Genomic DNA, 17,584 nt, shown 5'->3' with positions numbered 1-17,584 from the left:
CATCATAGGTAAATGATAAATATAATAACTCATGAGCTCAGTAATACATATTGAGGTCTATCCAAGGCATTTCAGAGTCACCAAAAGATAACTTTAAAGAGCATTATTCACATTTTAAAACAACTTTGTGACACTTGTGATTTTCACAATTTGTGATCATCAAACCCTGAAAGGCAAAAGGAAACCATACATAGGACAGAATCTTACTGCGTCCATGCATCTTTCTCATAACTCCTGCTGATGCATGTGGACGATAAACCACAGTTGGTTACCAGGGTGCCAGTTTGATCTTTGGCATTTGATTCAGAGCACAAATACTGAACAGATTTCTTACAGACATTCCTCTTCCTTACTAAATTTGTGAATGTGCAACAAAGCAGGTAAGCCTTTTCCTGCTGCTTCGTTGATCTAAGGTGATATCACTTTAAATATTAATCAGACCTGTCTGTCCTTTCTTGAGTCTTTGAACTGATGTCATTTCCTTTCTTGTCCTCCCAATGTATCCTAGCTCCACCTGGGTTATTAACTTTTACCTTCACACCAAAAATCCTTTAGTGCTATGAAACAAGTCCTCCACTGTATCTTCTCAAGATCATCAGGGTTATAATGCTATTATCAGAAGAACTGTAGCGCACCGACATGTGGCCATGCTCTCGTCTTCAACAGGTCTACTCTAAAACTAGTAGTCCCAGGTGACTTGGGTTGATTGGGTTGAGTTTCTCAGCATGACTATGATGTTTGATCATTAAAACATAACCAGTGACCAAAAAACAGACGCAGTAAAGAGCGAGATGACGAGAAACAGTGAAAAACAACATGATCTCTTAAGAGATCATGCATCTGGGCCAGCAGACCAGTTCAGCCCTTCACTAGAAAGCAAAGGAACCAACATAACAATACACAGCAGCAGTTTTAAAACAAGTGTTCACCGCGCTTCAGTTAAAGTCAAGAAAAATCAAAGCCGTGATGCCAGAGGGAAGTTTTCAGCTCTTGATTTGGAGAATGGATCATTTTTTATTAACACTGTAAACTGTGAGTAATTCACTGTCCTTAGCTTGGTAAATCACCAGTGCTGAAAAGTTGTGGTGAGGTCATGAAACTAAGGTACAGATTTATTCAGAGTGAAATCTTTTCTTTAGATTATAGGATTGCTATCCCCTCAGTAAAAAACTAAAATCACTGTAAACTTCTTTCAGACTTCAGTCAATTGAATGGTTCATGGGAAGTAGAAGATAATATGGTTGAAGCAGCCCTCACCTTCATCCTTCTCTTCCTCATCACTCTGCTCTTCACCATCGGAACCACTGTTATTAAGGTAAAGTTGTTGGCCGGACGGATTTAACTAAGATTTAACTAAGTTAAATCAAGAGTTGAATAAGTTAAATCAAGAGTTGAATGAATTCAAACATGTTATAGAGTTTAAAAAATATTGGTTAGTAATAGATGCAACAGGACAAATGTAATAATGCTAAAAAAAAATTCTGTAAATACACTGATTCTAAGTAATGTTCACGTTTCAAAGTGAGGACAGCAAAATGCTTACCCTTACGGTAATGCTTTATATAAAGGTCCTGTATAAGCATTAATAAGACCTTTGTAATTACTTATTAGTTGCTTATTAGCATTATTATTTGTTTATAAGACTATATAACTGCTCAATAAGTGTTTAATAAGGTCTTTGTAATAGTTAATAAAAGACTAAAAAGAATTTATAACAACTTAACCTATTAGCTTTATGGTATTCATAAGGAGCATAACTACATTTTTACATGTTTATAAGATTGTATAAGCTTTAATAAGAACTTAATAGATGCTCATTAAGTGTTTATATGAATGTGTAAGCATTTAATTAAGTCACTCTAATAGTTAATAAAAGACTAGAAGGAATATTTAAGAACATAATTTATTAGAAATTTGGCCAACATTAGGGGAAAAGGGCCAGGAGAAACTAAAAACTGTTCACCCCAGGTGAAAAAAAGGAAAAGTATTGTAAAATACTGGAAAGTAGTTTTAAATCATGTATGTAGAATGTTTCATGTATAATTGTGACATGTTTGATGGAATTTTATGAAACAAATCCAGTTCAGCACTTTACCGACAGCACACCTTATTTTGATTTATAAAGAGTATACTAGTACTCTTGTTTTATTTTTTTCAGTTTTATTTTCTAATTGCCTCATTGAGATTACTTAAACATGTGAAGTGCAAAAAAAAAAAAAAACAACAACAGCAGTTTTGAGCTTCACTGTTTAAATGTGTTTTTTTTTCAAACCATTTCATCCACATGTTCATAACAGATGAGAAAAGTGTGAAAATCATTATTTACCATTAATGAATGTATAATAAAAGATGCATTAGTCTAAATAAGGCCCTGTTTTCACTTTAGATCCACTAGCTACAAAGAGCATAATTAACTGTTAACAAGCGCCTTGTAAACTGATTATAGATGAGCAATAAGTATGATATAATGGGTGGATTGTAGCGTAAAAGATCTTGTAAGTGCCTTATGTTTTGATATTAAATGTTACATTGTAAACTCTTAAAATCTTATAAACACTTAATAAGCATCTCTTAGACTCTTATTAAAGCTTATACAGTCCTACAACTTAAGTGATCATAAAGTAATCATAAATAATCAGTGCTATGCTGGAGCCCCTCGACCCAAAGAGACAGAGAAAGACAGTAGTAATTAGGATTGGCACAGCACCTAAAAAGAAATGAGGAAAATAATTATTTAGGTCTAAACAAAAGGTTAAGAGTCATATAAACACTTAATACGCATCTTTTAAGTTCTTAATAATGTTTATACGGTCTTATAAACACATAGAAATATAGTTCTGCACCTTATAAGGACTAAGGGTGAGGGACTACAGTGATTTGGCCCTTATCCCCTAATGTTGGCCAAATTACTAATCAATTATGTTCTTAAATATTCCTTCTAGTCTTTTATTAACTATTACAGTGACATAATTAAATGCTTACACATTCATATAAACACTTAATGAGCATCTGTTAAGTTCTTAAAGCTTATATATTCTTATAAACACATAAAAATGTAGTTATGCTCCTTATAAATACCATAAAGCTACCAGGTTAAGTTGTTATAAATTCCTTTTAGTCTTGTATTTACTATTACAAAGACCTTATTAAACACTTATTTAGCAGTTATATAGTCTTATAAACAAATAATAATGTTAATAAGGGTCTTATAAGTACTTACAAAGGTCTTATTAATGCTCATTAGAGGACTTGGTAATGATAAAAAAAAAGTTTTGCACCTTCACAGTTCATCATCTTAACAATCTACAGGTCTTTTTCGGTGTATCCCATAATATTTGCAGCTGTTGCTTACAGCAATACTCAAGCTCACTACTTCATAAAAATAATTTTGAAAAACTGACCATTTCTTGGCTCCAGCAACATTTTTGATGGATGAGATTATTAAGAAGTCAGACAAGCACTAACTGTGATATTTGAATTTGCAGTTACATTGTTGGTTTGTTTACTAAGTAGAGCGTTATAGTATTATGGTTAATTTTAATTTATCTTTTTTATGTTTTCCTTATCGTTTCAGGTTAAATGAAACAGCGTGAACTTCCTCTAAAGTATGTTTTCCTCTGTTTTTTTTTCTTTTTTTTAACCATTCAGAACATAGTGTGGGTAACTGCTGTTCAGACTTTTTATTTTCATCATAACAGCTTTGTTGTGTTAAAAAAAAGTTTAAATGAAATGTTTGATCTGCATAATATCTCTTTCAATTTATTATTGCTATACAGTCAATTGATTTACCAATAAAGTTTGTTATATATTATTCACATCAGTATAATTCCTTGGTATAAACATATTTGAATGTTTTACTGTGTAAATAATGCATTACCATGTTCATGTCCTTCCCAGCACCATGAATTAACTACTCATGAGACTCGACATGCAAATGTAAAAATGTTTCCACATGATTTTGTTTTTGGGGCTTTTATTAAAAGACATGAGAAATGAAATCATTGGCAAATTCCAAACCTATTTTACTTTGTCAACTGATGTGAGATATTTAAATGTGCGCTTGGTTTGTCTTACTGGCATAACCAAACCCCACACCTGGTTTCTGCAATGCACCGTTGCTCTCAGCAGTGTTTCACTTCTGTAATTTGCTCATTTTTTCTAAGCTGGGTGTTGCACAATGCTTCCGCTTGCTGCTTGCCTGATCACTCTTCCCTGTCATGCTGCAGCACATCTGTGCAACAGTTTCAGCTTCATCGCCACAACTTTTAAAACAGTCTAAAAGTAGAACTCTGCCTCCTGGCCTGAAAATGAAGTTATTGTTTTAGTATGAGAGGAGTATGATCTGAAGGTACGTATGGATTATTCTGTAAGATCCTAACAAAGCTTACATTTTAAAGTTTGAAACATACAAACAATGATATAATATTGTCTCTTCTCTTAAAGAATCACGGGTTGTACCTCCAAACATCACACTACAACCGGTCTGGGAAGGTGAACTCAAAACGTCAGCGGTCAGACTCCTCTGCACCCTCAGTGGCTTCTTCCCAGATAAACTGACAGTGACGTGGCTAAAGGACAACAAACCACTAGAGACTGCAGCTATAGAAAGAAAGCTGCAGAATGTGAAGGGGGAGCAAACATTTACCCAAAGCAGTGAGATTGAACCCAACAGCACAAACTGGACTGCAGGCTCAAACTTTACCTGTAAGGCAATTCACGACAGCACCCCATTGACCAAGACAATAAGTGTCTGTCAAAGTAAGTTTCCCTAGCACAAAGCACAAAAGCCTGTCAAGTGACAAATGCCTTTGTTTTGCAAACAATTCCCTTTGTGGCATAATGAGCAGTTTTTATTCATTTAATTGAATTTTTTTCCTAGTCTCTCCGAGCACCCCTCCCGTTATCGAGGTTGTAATCCCAAGCTTCAAAGAAGTAATGATGGCTGAGTCTGAGGTGAAAGCAACGTGTTCAGTCCGCACAGGGTTTGATGCCAAAGTCACCTGGCTGCTGAATGACTCACTCCAATCCACAAGAGCTGTGAACCAGGTCACCAATACAACTCATATAATAAGCACTTTGACCGTTACACCTCAAAACTGGAAAGAAGCGAAACATGTGAAATGTAAAGCTGAACATCCCTGTTTCTCGCCCACTGAGAAAACTCAGTTAGTTTCAGGTAAGAATGCAGGGAAATATTAAACAAATGAATAACATCAAAGTTAATGCCCCAAAGAAAAAAGTTTGATTTTCCTTTTGCATAAACAAGGCTCTGCTGTGACATCGAGAACAGTGGAAATAAGAAGATCCCTCCCAGATCTGTTGAGGGGAAACAGTGCAGTGCTGACATGTGACGTTACACAGCCCACCTCCAGTGATTTCTTTGTTACTTTCCAAACCCAAAGTTCTGAAATCTCTGACCGGCAGTATGTGGTTCTCCCCGAAGCCCCGGGACCTCATTCAATCAGGAGACATTTTTCTGTTCCTCCAACATACTGGAAAAAAGGCACAAGCTTCACCTGCAAAGTCAGTAATGGCTTTTTTAGTCATTCACAGTCAGAACCTACTGGGAACATTTTTGGTGAGTTGTTTCCCTGATGAAAAAAAATGTTGTCCTTGTCATTGTCTTTCCAACTGCAATAAGAAAATAGTGTTCTTTCTATTGTTTAAATACATATTTGAATTATTTTAGGGGACCTGTCAATGAGGCTCCTTGTGATCCCCAGCGAAGAGTCAGGACCACAGAGTCTGCTGTGCTCCGGACGAGGATTTGACCCTCAGATCACTTGGTCGCCTAAGTCTACAGACAAGCCAACAAACCACATCAGCATGGGTGCAGATGGACAAGTGTCAGTTACAAGTCAACTCAGTGTTCCTCTGGCAGACTGGAAAACTGGGAAAAGATTCACTTGTGAAGTCTCTGACAAGTCCTTGAACCAAGTGGTCAGGAAGGAAACCAGTCTCTGTTCAGGTAAGTCAAGTGGAGGGTGAAATTCTGAGTAATCCATCCCAAGCAGAGCGACAACACCAACAGGTCACATGTTGGACACAAACACAATACTGAGAATCCAATGATGGATCTAACTCTGTCATTTCTCATTTTCCTCATCTTCTCCCACAGCTCATCCTTCTGTCCCTCCTTCTGTTCACTTGGAGACTCCCAGCTTCAAGTTGGTCTTTACAGCTTCTGAGGCCAAAGCATCATGTGTGGTTCACACTGTTTTTGATGCGAGTGTTACCTGGCTATTAGACGGGAGGCCTCACTTAGATATCCCATCCACTGACACTAAAAACAAAACTCATGTAATCAGTGTTGTCACTCTTCAATCAAGTCAGTGGAAAGTACTCAGATCCATAACGTGCCAGGCCACCCATCAGTGCTTCTCATCCATACAAAAGACTGTCATGTTTTCAGGTAGGACCCTACAGGACTTGAAGGTTTGTTGTTCCCCTCACACAACATCATTTAAGAAAGATCTCTGCTCTTCACACTGTGTCCTGCAGGACCTGCTGTCACACCTCCATCAATCCAGATCAGAAGATCTCTCCAGGATTTGCAGAAAGGGGGAAGTGCTGTCCTGGAGTGTGATATCACAGAGCTCTCCACCAGCCACCTCTTTGTTTCCTTCCTGGCTGACACTAAAGAAATTTCTGACAAACAGTATGTGGGTTTTTCTCAGAGCCCAGGACCCTTCTCCATAACCAAGCACTTCTCTGTGCCTCAGGAGTACTGGAAGAAAGATACAAATTTCACCTGCAGGGTGTATCAAGGCTTCTCTGACGCATACGAGTCTCAACCAATCAGAAATATCTTTGGTGAGAAAACCAATGTAATGATCCTCCATTTGACTTTGTATTGATTTGCAGGAAGGATAGTAATCATTTAGCAAACCAACTCTTCTCTGGTGCAGTTGACCCCTCAGTGGACATCCTTGTGATCCCCAGTGAAGAGTCAGGACCACAGAGTCTGCTGTGCTCCGGACGAGGATTTGACCCTCAGATAACTTGGTCGCCTAAGTCTACAAACAAGCCAACAAACCACATCAGCATGGGTGCAGATGGACAAGTGTCAGTTACAAGTCAACTCAGTGTTCCTCTGGCAGACTGGAAAACTGGGAAAAGCTTCACTTGTGAAGTCTCTGACAAGTCCTTGAACCAAGTGGTCAGGAGGGAAACCAGTCTCTGTTCAGGTAAGTCAAGTGGAGGGTGAAATTCTGGGTATACCATCCCAAGCAGAGCGACAACACCAACAGGTCACATGTTGGACACAAACACAATACTGAGAATCGTATGATTAATTGAATTAATTGGTTTTTTTTCTAGTCTCTCCGAGCACCCCTCCCGTTATCGACGTTGTAATCCCAAGCTTCAAAGAAGTAATGATGGCTGAGTCTGAGGTGAAAGCAACGTGTTCAGTCTGCACAGGGTTTGATGCCAAAGTCACCTGGCTGCTGAATGACTCACTCCAATCCACAAGAGCTGTGAACCAGGTCACCAATACAACTCATATAATAAGCACTTTGACCGTTATACCTCAAAACTGGAAAGAAGCGAAACATGTGAAATGTAAAGCTGAACATCCCTGTTTCTCGCCCACTGAGAAAACTCAGTTAGTTTCAGGTAAGAATGCAGGGAAATATTAAACAAATGAATAACATCTAAGTTAATGCCCCAAAGAAAAAAGTATGATTTTCCTTTTGCATAAACAAGGCTCTGCTGTGACATCGAGAACAGTGGAGATAAGAAGATCCCTCCCAGATCTGTTGAGGGGAAACAGTGCAGTGCTGACATGTGACGTTACACAGCCCACCTCCAGTGATTTCTTTGTTACTTTCCAAACCCAAAGTGCTGAAATCTCTGACCGGCAGTATGTGGTTCTCCCCGAAGCCCCGGGACCTCATTCAATCAGGAGACATTTTTCTGTTCCTCCAACATACTGGAAAAAAGGCACAAGCTTCACCTGCAAAGTCAGTAATGGCTTCTTTAGTCATTCACAGTCAGAACCTACTGGGAACATTTTTGGTGAGTTGTTTCCCTGATGAAAAAAAATGTTGTCCTTGTCATTGTCTTTCCAACTCCAATAAAAAATGTTCTTTCTATTATTTAAATACATATTTGAATTATTCTAGGGGACCTGTCAATGAGGCTCCTTGTGATCCCCAGCGAAGAGTCAGGACCACAGAGTCTGCTGTGCTCCGGACGAGGATTTGACCCTCAGATCACTTGGTCGCCTAAGTCTACAGACAAGCCAACAAACCACATCAGCATGGGTGCAGATGGACAAGTGTCAGTTACAAGTCAACTCAGTGTTCCTCTGGCAGACTGGAAAACTGGGAAAAGATTCACTTGTGAAGTCTCTGACAAGTCCTTGAACCAAGTGGTCAGGAAGGAAACCAGTCTCTGTTCAGGTAAGTCAAGTGGAGGGTGAAATTCTGAGTTATCCATCCCAAGCAGAGCGACAACACCAACAGGTCACATGTTAGACACAAACACAATACTGAGAATCCAATGATGGATCTAACTGTGTCATTTCTCATTTCCTCATCTTCTCCCACAGCTCATCCTTCTGTCCCTCCTTCTGTTCACTTGGAGACTCCCAGCTTCAAGTCAGTCTTTACAGCTTCTGAGGCCAAAGCATCATGTGTGGTTCACACTGTTTTTGATGCGAGTGTTACCTGGCTATTAGACGGGAGGCCTCACTTAGATATCCCATCCACTGACACTAAAAACAAAACTCATGTAATCAGTGTTGTCACTCTTCAATCAAGTCAGTGGAAAGTACTCAGATCCATAACGTGCCAGGCCACCCATCAGTGCTTCTCATCCATACAAAAGACTGTCATGTTTTCAGGTAGGACCCTACAGGACTTGAAGGTTTGTTGTTCCCCTCACACAACATCATTTAAGAAAGATCTCTGCTCTTCACACTGTGTCCTGCAGGACCTGCTGTCACACCTCCATCAATCCAGATCAGAAGATCTCTCCAGGATTTGCAGAAAGGGGGAAGTGCTGTCCTGGAGTGTGATATCACACAGCTCTCCACCAGCCACCTCTTTGTTTCCTTCCTGGCTGACACTAAAGAAATTTCTGACAAACAGTATGTGGGTTTTTCTCAGAGCCCAGGACCCTTCTCCATAACCAAGCACTTCTCTGTGCCTCAGAAGTACTGGAAGAAAGATACAAATTTCACCTGCAGGGTGTATCAAGGCTTCTCTGACGCATACAAGTCTCAACCAATCAGAAATATCTTTGGTGAGAAAACCAATGTAATGATCCTCCATTTGACTTTGTATTGATTTGCAGGAAGGATAGTAATCATTTAGCAAACCAACTCTTCTCTGATGCAGTTGACCCCTCAGTGGACATCCTTGTGATCCCCAGTGAAGAGTCAGGACCACAGAGTCTGCTGTGCTCCGGACGAGGATTTGACCCTCAGATAACTTGGTCACCTAAGTCTACAAACAAGCCAACAAACCACATCAGCATGGGTGCAGATGGACAAGTGTCAGTTACAAGTCAACTCAGTGTTCCTCTGGCAGACTGGAAAACTGGGAAAAGCTTCACTTGTGAAGTCTCTGACAAGTCCTTGAACCAAGTGGTCAGGAGGGAAACCAGTCTCTGTTCAGGTAAGTCAAGTGGAGGGTGAAATTCTGGGTATACCATCCCAAGCAGAGCGACAACACCAACAGGTCACATGTTGGACACAAACACAATACTGAGAATCGTATGATTAATTGAATTAATTGGTTTTTTTTCTAGTCTCTCCGAGCACCCCTCCCGTTATCGACGTTGTAATCCCAAGCTTCAAAGAAGTAATGATGGCTGAGTCTGAGGTGAAAGCAACGTGTTCAGTCTGCACAGGGTTTGATGCCAAAGTCACCTGGCTGCTGAATGACTCACTCCAATCCACAAGAGCTGTGAACCAGGTCACCAATACAACTCATATAATAAGCACTTTGACCGTTACACCTCAAAACTGGAAAGAAGCGAAACATGTGAAATGTAAAGCTGAACATCCCTGTTTCTCGCCCACTGAGAAAACTCAGTTAGTTTCAGGTAAGAATGCAGGGAAATATTAAACAAATGAATAACATCTAAGTTAATGCCCCAAAGAAAAAAGTATGATTTTCCTTTTGCATAAACAAGGCTCTGCTGTGACATCGAGAACAGTGGAGATAAGAAGATCCCTCCCAGATCTGTTGAGGGGAAACAGTGCAGTGCTGACATGTGACGTTACACAGCCCACCTCCAGTGATTTCTTTGTTACTTTCCAAACCCAAAGTTCTGAAATCTCTGACCGGCAGTATGTGGTTCTCCCCGAAGCCCCGGGACCTCATTCAATCAGGAGACATTTTTCTGTTCCTCCAACATACTGGAAAAAAGGCACAAGCTTCACCTGCAAAGTCAGTAATGGCTTCTTTAGTCATTCACAGTCAGAACCTACTGGGAACATTTTTGGTGAGTTGTTTCCCTGATGAAAAAAAATGTTGTCCTTGTCATTGTCTTTCCAACTCCAATAAAAAATGTTCTTTCTATTATTTAAATACATATTTGAATTATTGTAGGGGACCTGTCAATGAGGCTCCTTGTGATCCCCAGTGAAGAGTCAGGACCACAGAGTCTGCTGTGCTCCGGACGAGGATTTGACCCTCAGATAACTTGGTCACCTAAGTCTACAAACAAGCCAACAAACCACATCAGCATGGGTGCAGATGGACAAGTGTCAGTTACAAGTCAACTCAGTGTTCCTCTGGCAGACTGGAAAACTGGGAAAAGCTTCACTTGTGAAGTCTCTGACAAGTCCTTGAACCAAGTGGTCAGGAGGGAAACCAGTCTCTGTTCAGGTAAGTCAAGTGGAGGGTGAAATTCTGGGTATACCATCCCAAGCAGAGCGACAACACCAACAGGTCACATGTTGGACACAAACACAATACTGAGAATCGTATGATTAATTGAATTAATTGGTTTTTTTTCTAGTCTCTCCGAGCACCCCTCCCGTTATCGACGTTGTAATCCCAAGCTTCAAAGAAGTAATGATGGCTGAGTCTGAGGTGAAAGCAACGTGTTCAGTCTGCACAGGGTTTGATGCCAAAGTCACCTGGCTGCTGAATGACTCACTCCAATCCACAAGAGCTGTGAACCAGGTCACCAATACAACTCATATAATAAGCACTTTGACCGTTACACCTCAAAACTGGAAAGAAGCGAAACATGTGAAATGTAAAGCTGAACATCCCTGTTTCTCGCCCACTGAGAAAACTCAGTTAGTTTCAGGTAAGAATGCAGGGAAATATTAAACAAATGAATAACATCTAAGTTAATGCCCCAAAGAAAAAAGTATGATTTTCCTTTTGCATAAACAAGGCTCTGCTGTGACATCGAGAACAGTGGAGATAAGAAGATCCCTCCCAGATCTGTTGAGGGGAAACAGTGCAGTGCTGACATGTGACGTTACACAGCCCACCTCCAGTGATTTCTTTGTTACTTTCCAAACCCAAAGTTCTGAAATCTCTGACCGGCAGTATGTGGTTCTCCCCGAAGCCCCGGGACCTCATTCAATCAGGAGACATTTTTCTGTTCCTCCAACATACTGGAAAAAAGGCACAAGCTTCACCTGCAAAGTCAGTAATGGCTTCTTTAGTCATTCACAGTCAGAACCTACTGGGAACATTTTTGGTGAGTTGTTTCCCTGATGAAAAAAAATGTTGTCCTTGTCATTGTCTTTCCAACTCCAATAAAAAATGTTCTTTCTATTATTTAAATACATATTTGAATTATTGTAGGGGACCTGTCAATGAGGCTCCTTGTGATCCCCAGTGAAGAGTCAGGACCACAGAGTCTGCTGTGCTCCGGACGAGGATTTGACCCTCAGATAACTTGGTCGCCTAAGTCTACAAACAAGCCAACAAACCACATCAGCATGGGTGCAGATGGACAAGTGTCAGTTACAAGTCAACTCAGTGTTCCTCTGGCAGACTGGAAAACTGGGAAAAGCTTCACTTGTGAAGTCTCTGACAAGTCCTTGAACCAAGTGGTCAGGAAGGAAACCAGTCTCTGTTCAGGTAAGTCAAGTGGAGGGTGAAATTCTGAGTTATCCATCCCAAGCAGAGCGACAACACCAACAGGTCACATGTTAGACACAAACACAATACTGAGAATCCAATGATGGATCTAACTGTGTCATTTCTCATTTCCTCATCTTCTCCCACAGCTCATCCTTCTGTCCCTCCTTCTGTTCACTTGGAGACTCCCAGCTTCAAGTTAGTCTTTACAGCGTCTGAGGTCAAAGCATCATGTGTGGTTCACACTGTTTTTGATGCGAGTGTTACCTGGCTATTAGACGGGAGGCGTCACTCAGATATCCCATCCACTGACACTAAAAATAAAACTCATGTAATCAGTGTTGTCACTCTTCAATCAAGGCAGTGGAAAGTACTCAGATCCATAACGTGCCAGGCCACCCATCAGTGCTTCTCATCTGTACAAAAGACTGTCATGTTTTCAGGTAGGACCCTACAGGACTTGAAGGTTTGTTGTTCCCCTCACACAGCATCATTGAAGAAAGATCTCTGCTCTTCACACTGTGTCCTGCAGGACCTGCTGTCACACCTCCATCAATCCAGATCAGAAGATCTCTCCAGGATTTGCAGAAAGGGGGAAGTGCTGTCCTGGAGTGTGATATCACACAGCTCTCCACCAGCCACCTCTTTGTTTCCTTCCTGGCTGACACTAAAGAAATTTCTGACAAACAGTATGTGGGTTTTTCTCAGAGCCCAGGACCCTTCTCCATAACCAAGCACTTCTCTGTGCCTCAGGAGTACTGGAAGAAAGATACAAATTTCACCTGCAGGGTGTATCAAGGCTTCTCTGACGCATACGAGTCGCAACCAATCAGAAATATCTTTGGTGAGAAAACCAATGTAATGATCCTCCATTTGACTTTGTATTGATTTGCAGGAAGGATAGTAATCATTTAGCAAACCAACTCTTCTCTGGTGCAGTTGACCCCTCAGTGGACATCCTTGTGATCCCCAGTGAAGAGTCAGGACCACAGAGTCTGCTGTGCTCCGGACGAGGATTTGACCCTCAGATAACTTGGTCGCCTTCGTCTACAAACAAGCCAACAAACCACATCAGCATGGGTGCAGATGGACAAGTGTCAGTTACAAGTCAACTCAGTGTTCCTCTGGCAGATTGGAAAACTGGGAAAAGCTTCACTTGTGAAGTCTCTGACAAGTCCTTGAACCAAGTGGTCAGGAAGGAGACCAGTCTCTGTTCAGGTAAGATGAATTCACTTCTTATTATGTGTCTGATGTTCTCTCCGGTAAATTTTACCCATTTTCTGTCTTTTATTGAAGATCATGTCCACATTGTTTTTCTCTTTTCAAAAACTCTTTGTTGTTATCAGTTTCTCCAGCATCAGCTCATTCAGTCGGGGTCTATGTTGTGGGACCTCCACTCGAAGAGATTCAGAGCAAGGGACAAGTGACCGTCACCTGTTATTTGGTTGGCTCTCTTCTTCAAGATTTCTCCATCACTTGGAAAGTAGATGGGGGCATTAATACGCATCATGTTCATACTGAGCCACCTGTGAGTCACAGCAATGGGACTGAAACTCTGAGGAGCTTCCTTAATGTGTCAGCAGAGGACTGGCACGCCTATAAGCAGGTGTCCTGTGAGGCGAGGCACCGATGCTCCACCCAAAGCTTTGAAGACCACATCAGCAAAATCAGAGGTAGACAAACTTTCAGATTCTTCGTAGTGTTTTCTTATAGTTGGTTTTAAGACAAAGAGCAAAGGTAAAGACACACAAGAAAAACCTTCCCAGCAATATTTAAGCCTTTTAAACTGATCTAAGATTGAAATTAGGGCTGGACATTGTATTGTTTTACACAGGCCTGTGAAATACAAACATCAGAGGGTGTGATTGAAAAATGCACTAGTGGCACAGGCAGCTCAAGTCACTGAGCTTAACCATCCCAGAAGTTACTTTTACAAAACTAAAAAAGCACATGAGATGTAAGTTCAAATACTAGTAGAAATAGCCGAGGGGGAAAAACACAAAAGTTTATTTTTAAGTTATGGTAGGATCCTGTCAAGCCACCAGATGGCTCCACTACACCAGAGCTGCTGTCAAGATGTTAGACCAAGTGAGGTGAATAAGGAGGAGGTTTGTGACCGGAAAGCTTAAAAAATATCTGGGGTCCAAAACAATCCTGTAAATTTTCATATCACAAGATTATCTGCAGATAGAATAAAAATCAGAGATCTTTACAATATTTTTACAACAGTGGTTGCTGGACACACCAATGTTTTTAACCTTTATGTGATTTTTTTCTCTAGACCTGAAGCCACCAGTTGTGAAGATTATACAACCAAGCGCCTCAGAGGCATCTACATCCAACACCCTCGGGCTTCACTGCCTGGTCTCTGAATTCTTCCCTTCGAACATAATAGTTTACTGGGAGAAGGATGGCAAGAAACTCCCTTCAACGGACTACACAAACAGCCCCGTGTGGAGGTACACCGGCAGCAGCACCTACTCAATGAGCAGCAGGCTTAATATAACCCTAACTGTATACAGGAAGTCTACATATTCTTGCATTGTCAGACATGAGTCATCTGAAACACCTCTTGGAAGCTCCATAAAGGACGTGTTCGGTAAGCGGGTTGTTTACAGACGCCTGATCTTTAGTTTAATGATGATATTCTTACACATAGTAAAGCTGTCCTAAGATTTAATATACAATAAGGCTTACTTGGCTAAACCATAACATTCAAATTACAAAACAATGCAACGTGACCTTTCATCATGAAGTAAAACGGTATTATGGCTGGGAAATGAACTGTCTCTTTAAGAGGAATAACCTAAATAACCCGGACAGTCTGCAAAAGATGAAAGCTAAAGTCACTTATCCAATTTTAAAATTCTGATCTGTTTTAAACTTGCTAATGCATTTATTTTGAACTGATGTTATATTTCATGTTTATATCACTGGACAGCGTGTGTACCACCATTATTTCATCTTCATTGTATTCTTCAACAGATGTCCTGGAGAGCTGTAATTTCTTGGATGACATTACGCATGCAGCCAGGAACCAAGACTTCGAGGTGGACAGCTGGTATATGGCTTTAACCTTCCTCGTTTTTTTCCTCCTCTCCATCATCTTTGGTGTCTTTGCTACGCTCATTAAGGTAAGATACAGCCGTGGAAGTGGCTTTAATCTCCTGGTTAGATATATTTAATTACACATCTTTGCTGTCTTCAGTATTTTCATTCTGGGACAGCAGTGTTTGGGGAAATTATACTGAACCAATGTTTTCTGCTTTTAGATCAAATGAAGACGATCAGAGGACAGATCCACGTTCTCTGTGAAAATGGTTTTGTGAAGTTGTCATGGAATCTGGTATAATTAACCTTCAAGTGTAATAATCTAAAATTTGAATTGATTTTCTTAATCACTGAAAAGTCGGAATATAATCTTGTAACAGACAAACCATCCATTAAGTTTGTGTTTTCTTCATTTTGTTGATCAGACTGGAAAAAATGTTTTTAAAAAATCTTTAAACATGGTTCAATATTAAATGTCTTGTTTTCTCACAGCCTGACACTGTTGTAGTTCTCAGTTCCTCCACAAGAGTGCGACAAAGCTCCACGTATCACTGTGGTGAGCTGCATCAACGTCCAGAAACAGGGAAATCATAGAAACAGTTTGTCTGGTCTGAACTGGACTAAATACACCGGTGACTCACTCACACACACACACACACACACACACACACACACACACACACACACACACACATCTACCTTCCCTGTGTGGACACCGTCTCTGACTTAGAGCGCTTTGGTTGGGCCTGCATTTGTGTACCTTGTGGGTTTAAAGGAATTCACATCTTGGAGGGATGGCACTAAGAGCATCCAAGCTTCCTATTGGATACCTCTAGAGTTATCTACTCCTCTGTGTGCCCTGATTGGCTGGAGGCGGTGCAGCTGCCAGCCCAAATCTATGACACTGTTGCTGGGATGGAGTCCGTCCATGCTGCTGCCAGTTTAAGTACCAAGAGACCAGCAACAGGGAAAGCAGAACACTACGCCCAGCAGGCTGTGTTCGAAGGTCTACCTGTGTGACACACCTGTACCCAAACACCCTCCTATGGGTCCTTACCTGAGACCATGGCTGTGTCAACATAAACCAAGGATAAGTAACTACCAAACTTCCTCACACATGGGAGAGAAACATCCCGTCTACATCCAGTGCTGAGGCGTACCTGAACGAGGTGCTCCACCACACGCTGCCCTGTGGCCGCCAGCAGAGGGCTGGGTGTTGTTCCTCGCAGCTCCTCGTCTTTCATACTGAACCCTGTGTGAAGGAGAGCGGTCCTGAAAAAAGTAAACGTGCAGGCAGGAATTCCTGGAAATGATGTTTGATTTATTCCAAACTAAAACTGGTTTAATTCTTTAAGTGTTAGACAGAAAATAAGCAATCCGTCAGGGGTTAAACGCAATAAAAAATGAAGTTATTTTCAGAGACACCAGTGTCAAATTAATCTAAAAGAAAAGCATTGCCTGTATTTTACAAACCCCATCACAGCATTGTAGCTTAGAGACTTCATCTCAGTATTCTTCATCTTCTCTGTCGCTCAGGAGTTAATCTCATCACCAACCACTGCTCCAGTCGTCAACCTGTAGGAGAAGAGTTGCAAATATCTAAAAAATGATCCATTGAGGAGACAGAGCCTCAAGTTTTACACAAACTGTGTTCAAACCACCATGTTATAACACAATTAACAAAGCAGAGTTAGATTACAACTGTTTTTCTGCAATTTCTACATTCATAGATCTAACTAAATGTGTTTGTCAACCGACACACATTTCTTCTTCTAAGTTCTAATTACCAAAACCAGTTTAAAAAATTAACTCTAAAATGTAGCTGTGATGGAAAAACGCAAACACATGAATAATTCACATGTTGCTCTTCTAATCTGGAGTAGCTGCTGATGTGTACAGCATCATCCAGTCATGCCACAAGGTGACTCAAATCTCAAGGCAGAGTCAGTTAGCTTTGTAAATGTACGAGCAGCGCCTGTTTCACCTGCTTTGGAGCTGTCATAGATGTAGGTCAAAAAAAAAAAAAAAAAAATCTGAGTGAAATGGGTAAAGCGGAAAGTTAAATTCAAGGCTTCACATGCAACACATCGTCTGTGACAACACAACAAGAGTCAAACTGAAAAGCTGAGAACAAGATGATGAAAGTCATTTCTGCTGAAACAGTTTTCTTACAAAGACATGAATCAGTGCAGTGGTTAGGCTAACAACACCCTGCTGTTTAGCCAACGGGCGTGAAGACGCATCTGCTACCCCGGCTGACTTTGAGTCGTCCACATAAAAATTTTAATCAAACCCTTGATACTAGATGTCAAATGGTGCCGCTGCTCTGTGAGCTGAGGCGGGTGGAGACCGAGCCTGTAGCCTTAGCTCAGCACATATGATCCTGAAGTAGGGATCGTATTATTTCAATGAACCAGACAGGGAAAAGAAACTCTCCAGCCCGCTTTCATGAAGCCAGCTGGGTCAACTCACCG

General features: G+C 40.9%; 1 protein-coding gene across 1 annotated transcript in view; it reads left to right on the top strand.

Annotated features, from left to right (window-relative positions):
* Positions 1 to 15,494, top strand: part of LOC141809203 (uncharacterized) — a 49,550-nt gene extending 34,056 nt beyond the window's left edge. The window contains exons 5-30 of the mRNA XM_074696099.1: positions 4,444 to 4,758; positions 4,880 to 5,176; positions 5,267 to 5,578; positions 5,690 to 5,968; positions 6,119 to 6,412; positions 6,502 to 6,813; positions 6,909 to 7,187; positions 7,321 to 7,617; positions 7,708 to 8,019; positions 8,127 to 8,405; positions 8,555 to 8,848; positions 8,938 to 9,249; positions 9,345 to 9,623; positions 9,757 to 10,053; positions 10,144 to 10,455; positions 10,563 to 10,841; positions 10,975 to 11,271; positions 11,362 to 11,673; positions 11,781 to 12,059; positions 12,209 to 12,502; positions 12,592 to 12,903; positions 12,999 to 13,277; positions 13,406 to 13,732; positions 14,341 to 14,658; positions 15,045 to 15,193; positions 15,332 to 15,494. Of these exons, the coding sequence (XP_074552200.1) occupies positions 4,444 to 4,758; positions 4,880 to 5,176; positions 5,267 to 5,578; positions 5,690 to 5,968; positions 6,119 to 6,412; positions 6,502 to 6,813; positions 6,909 to 7,187; positions 7,321 to 7,617; positions 7,708 to 8,019; positions 8,127 to 8,405; positions 8,555 to 8,848; positions 8,938 to 9,249; positions 9,345 to 9,623; positions 9,757 to 10,053; positions 10,144 to 10,455; positions 10,563 to 10,841; positions 10,975 to 11,271; positions 11,362 to 11,673; positions 11,781 to 12,059; positions 12,209 to 12,502; positions 12,592 to 12,903; positions 12,999 to 13,277; positions 13,406 to 13,732; positions 14,341 to 14,658; positions 15,045 to 15,193; positions 15,332 to 15,340 (7,325 nt within the window). The 3' untranslated portion in view covers positions 15,341 to 15,494. The remainder of the gene's footprint in view (positions 1 to 4,443; positions 4,759 to 4,879; positions 5,177 to 5,266; positions 5,579 to 5,689; positions 5,969 to 6,118; positions 6,413 to 6,501; positions 6,814 to 6,908; positions 7,188 to 7,320; positions 7,618 to 7,707; positions 8,020 to 8,126; positions 8,406 to 8,554; positions 8,849 to 8,937; positions 9,250 to 9,344; positions 9,624 to 9,756; positions 10,054 to 10,143; positions 10,456 to 10,562; positions 10,842 to 10,974; positions 11,272 to 11,361; positions 11,674 to 11,780; positions 12,060 to 12,208; positions 12,503 to 12,591; positions 12,904 to 12,998; positions 13,278 to 13,405; positions 13,733 to 14,340; positions 14,659 to 15,044; positions 15,194 to 15,331) is intronic.
* The last annotated feature ends 2,090 nt before the right edge of the window (positions 15,495 to 17,584 follow it).

The sequence above is a fragment of the Halichoeres trimaculatus genome, unplaced genomic scaffold (genome assembly GCF_033239565.1).
Source record: "Halichoeres trimaculatus isolate MK-OKI-2021-1 unplaced genomic scaffold, fHalTri1.1 fHalTri1_scaffold_20, whole genome shotgun sequence".
Classification (NCBI taxonomy): Eukaryota; Metazoa; Chordata; class Actinopteri; order Labriformes; family Labridae; genus Halichoeres; species Halichoeres trimaculatus.
The sequence above is the reverse complement of the archived record's forward strand: the minus strand, read 5'-3'. Positions and strand labels throughout refer to the sequence as shown.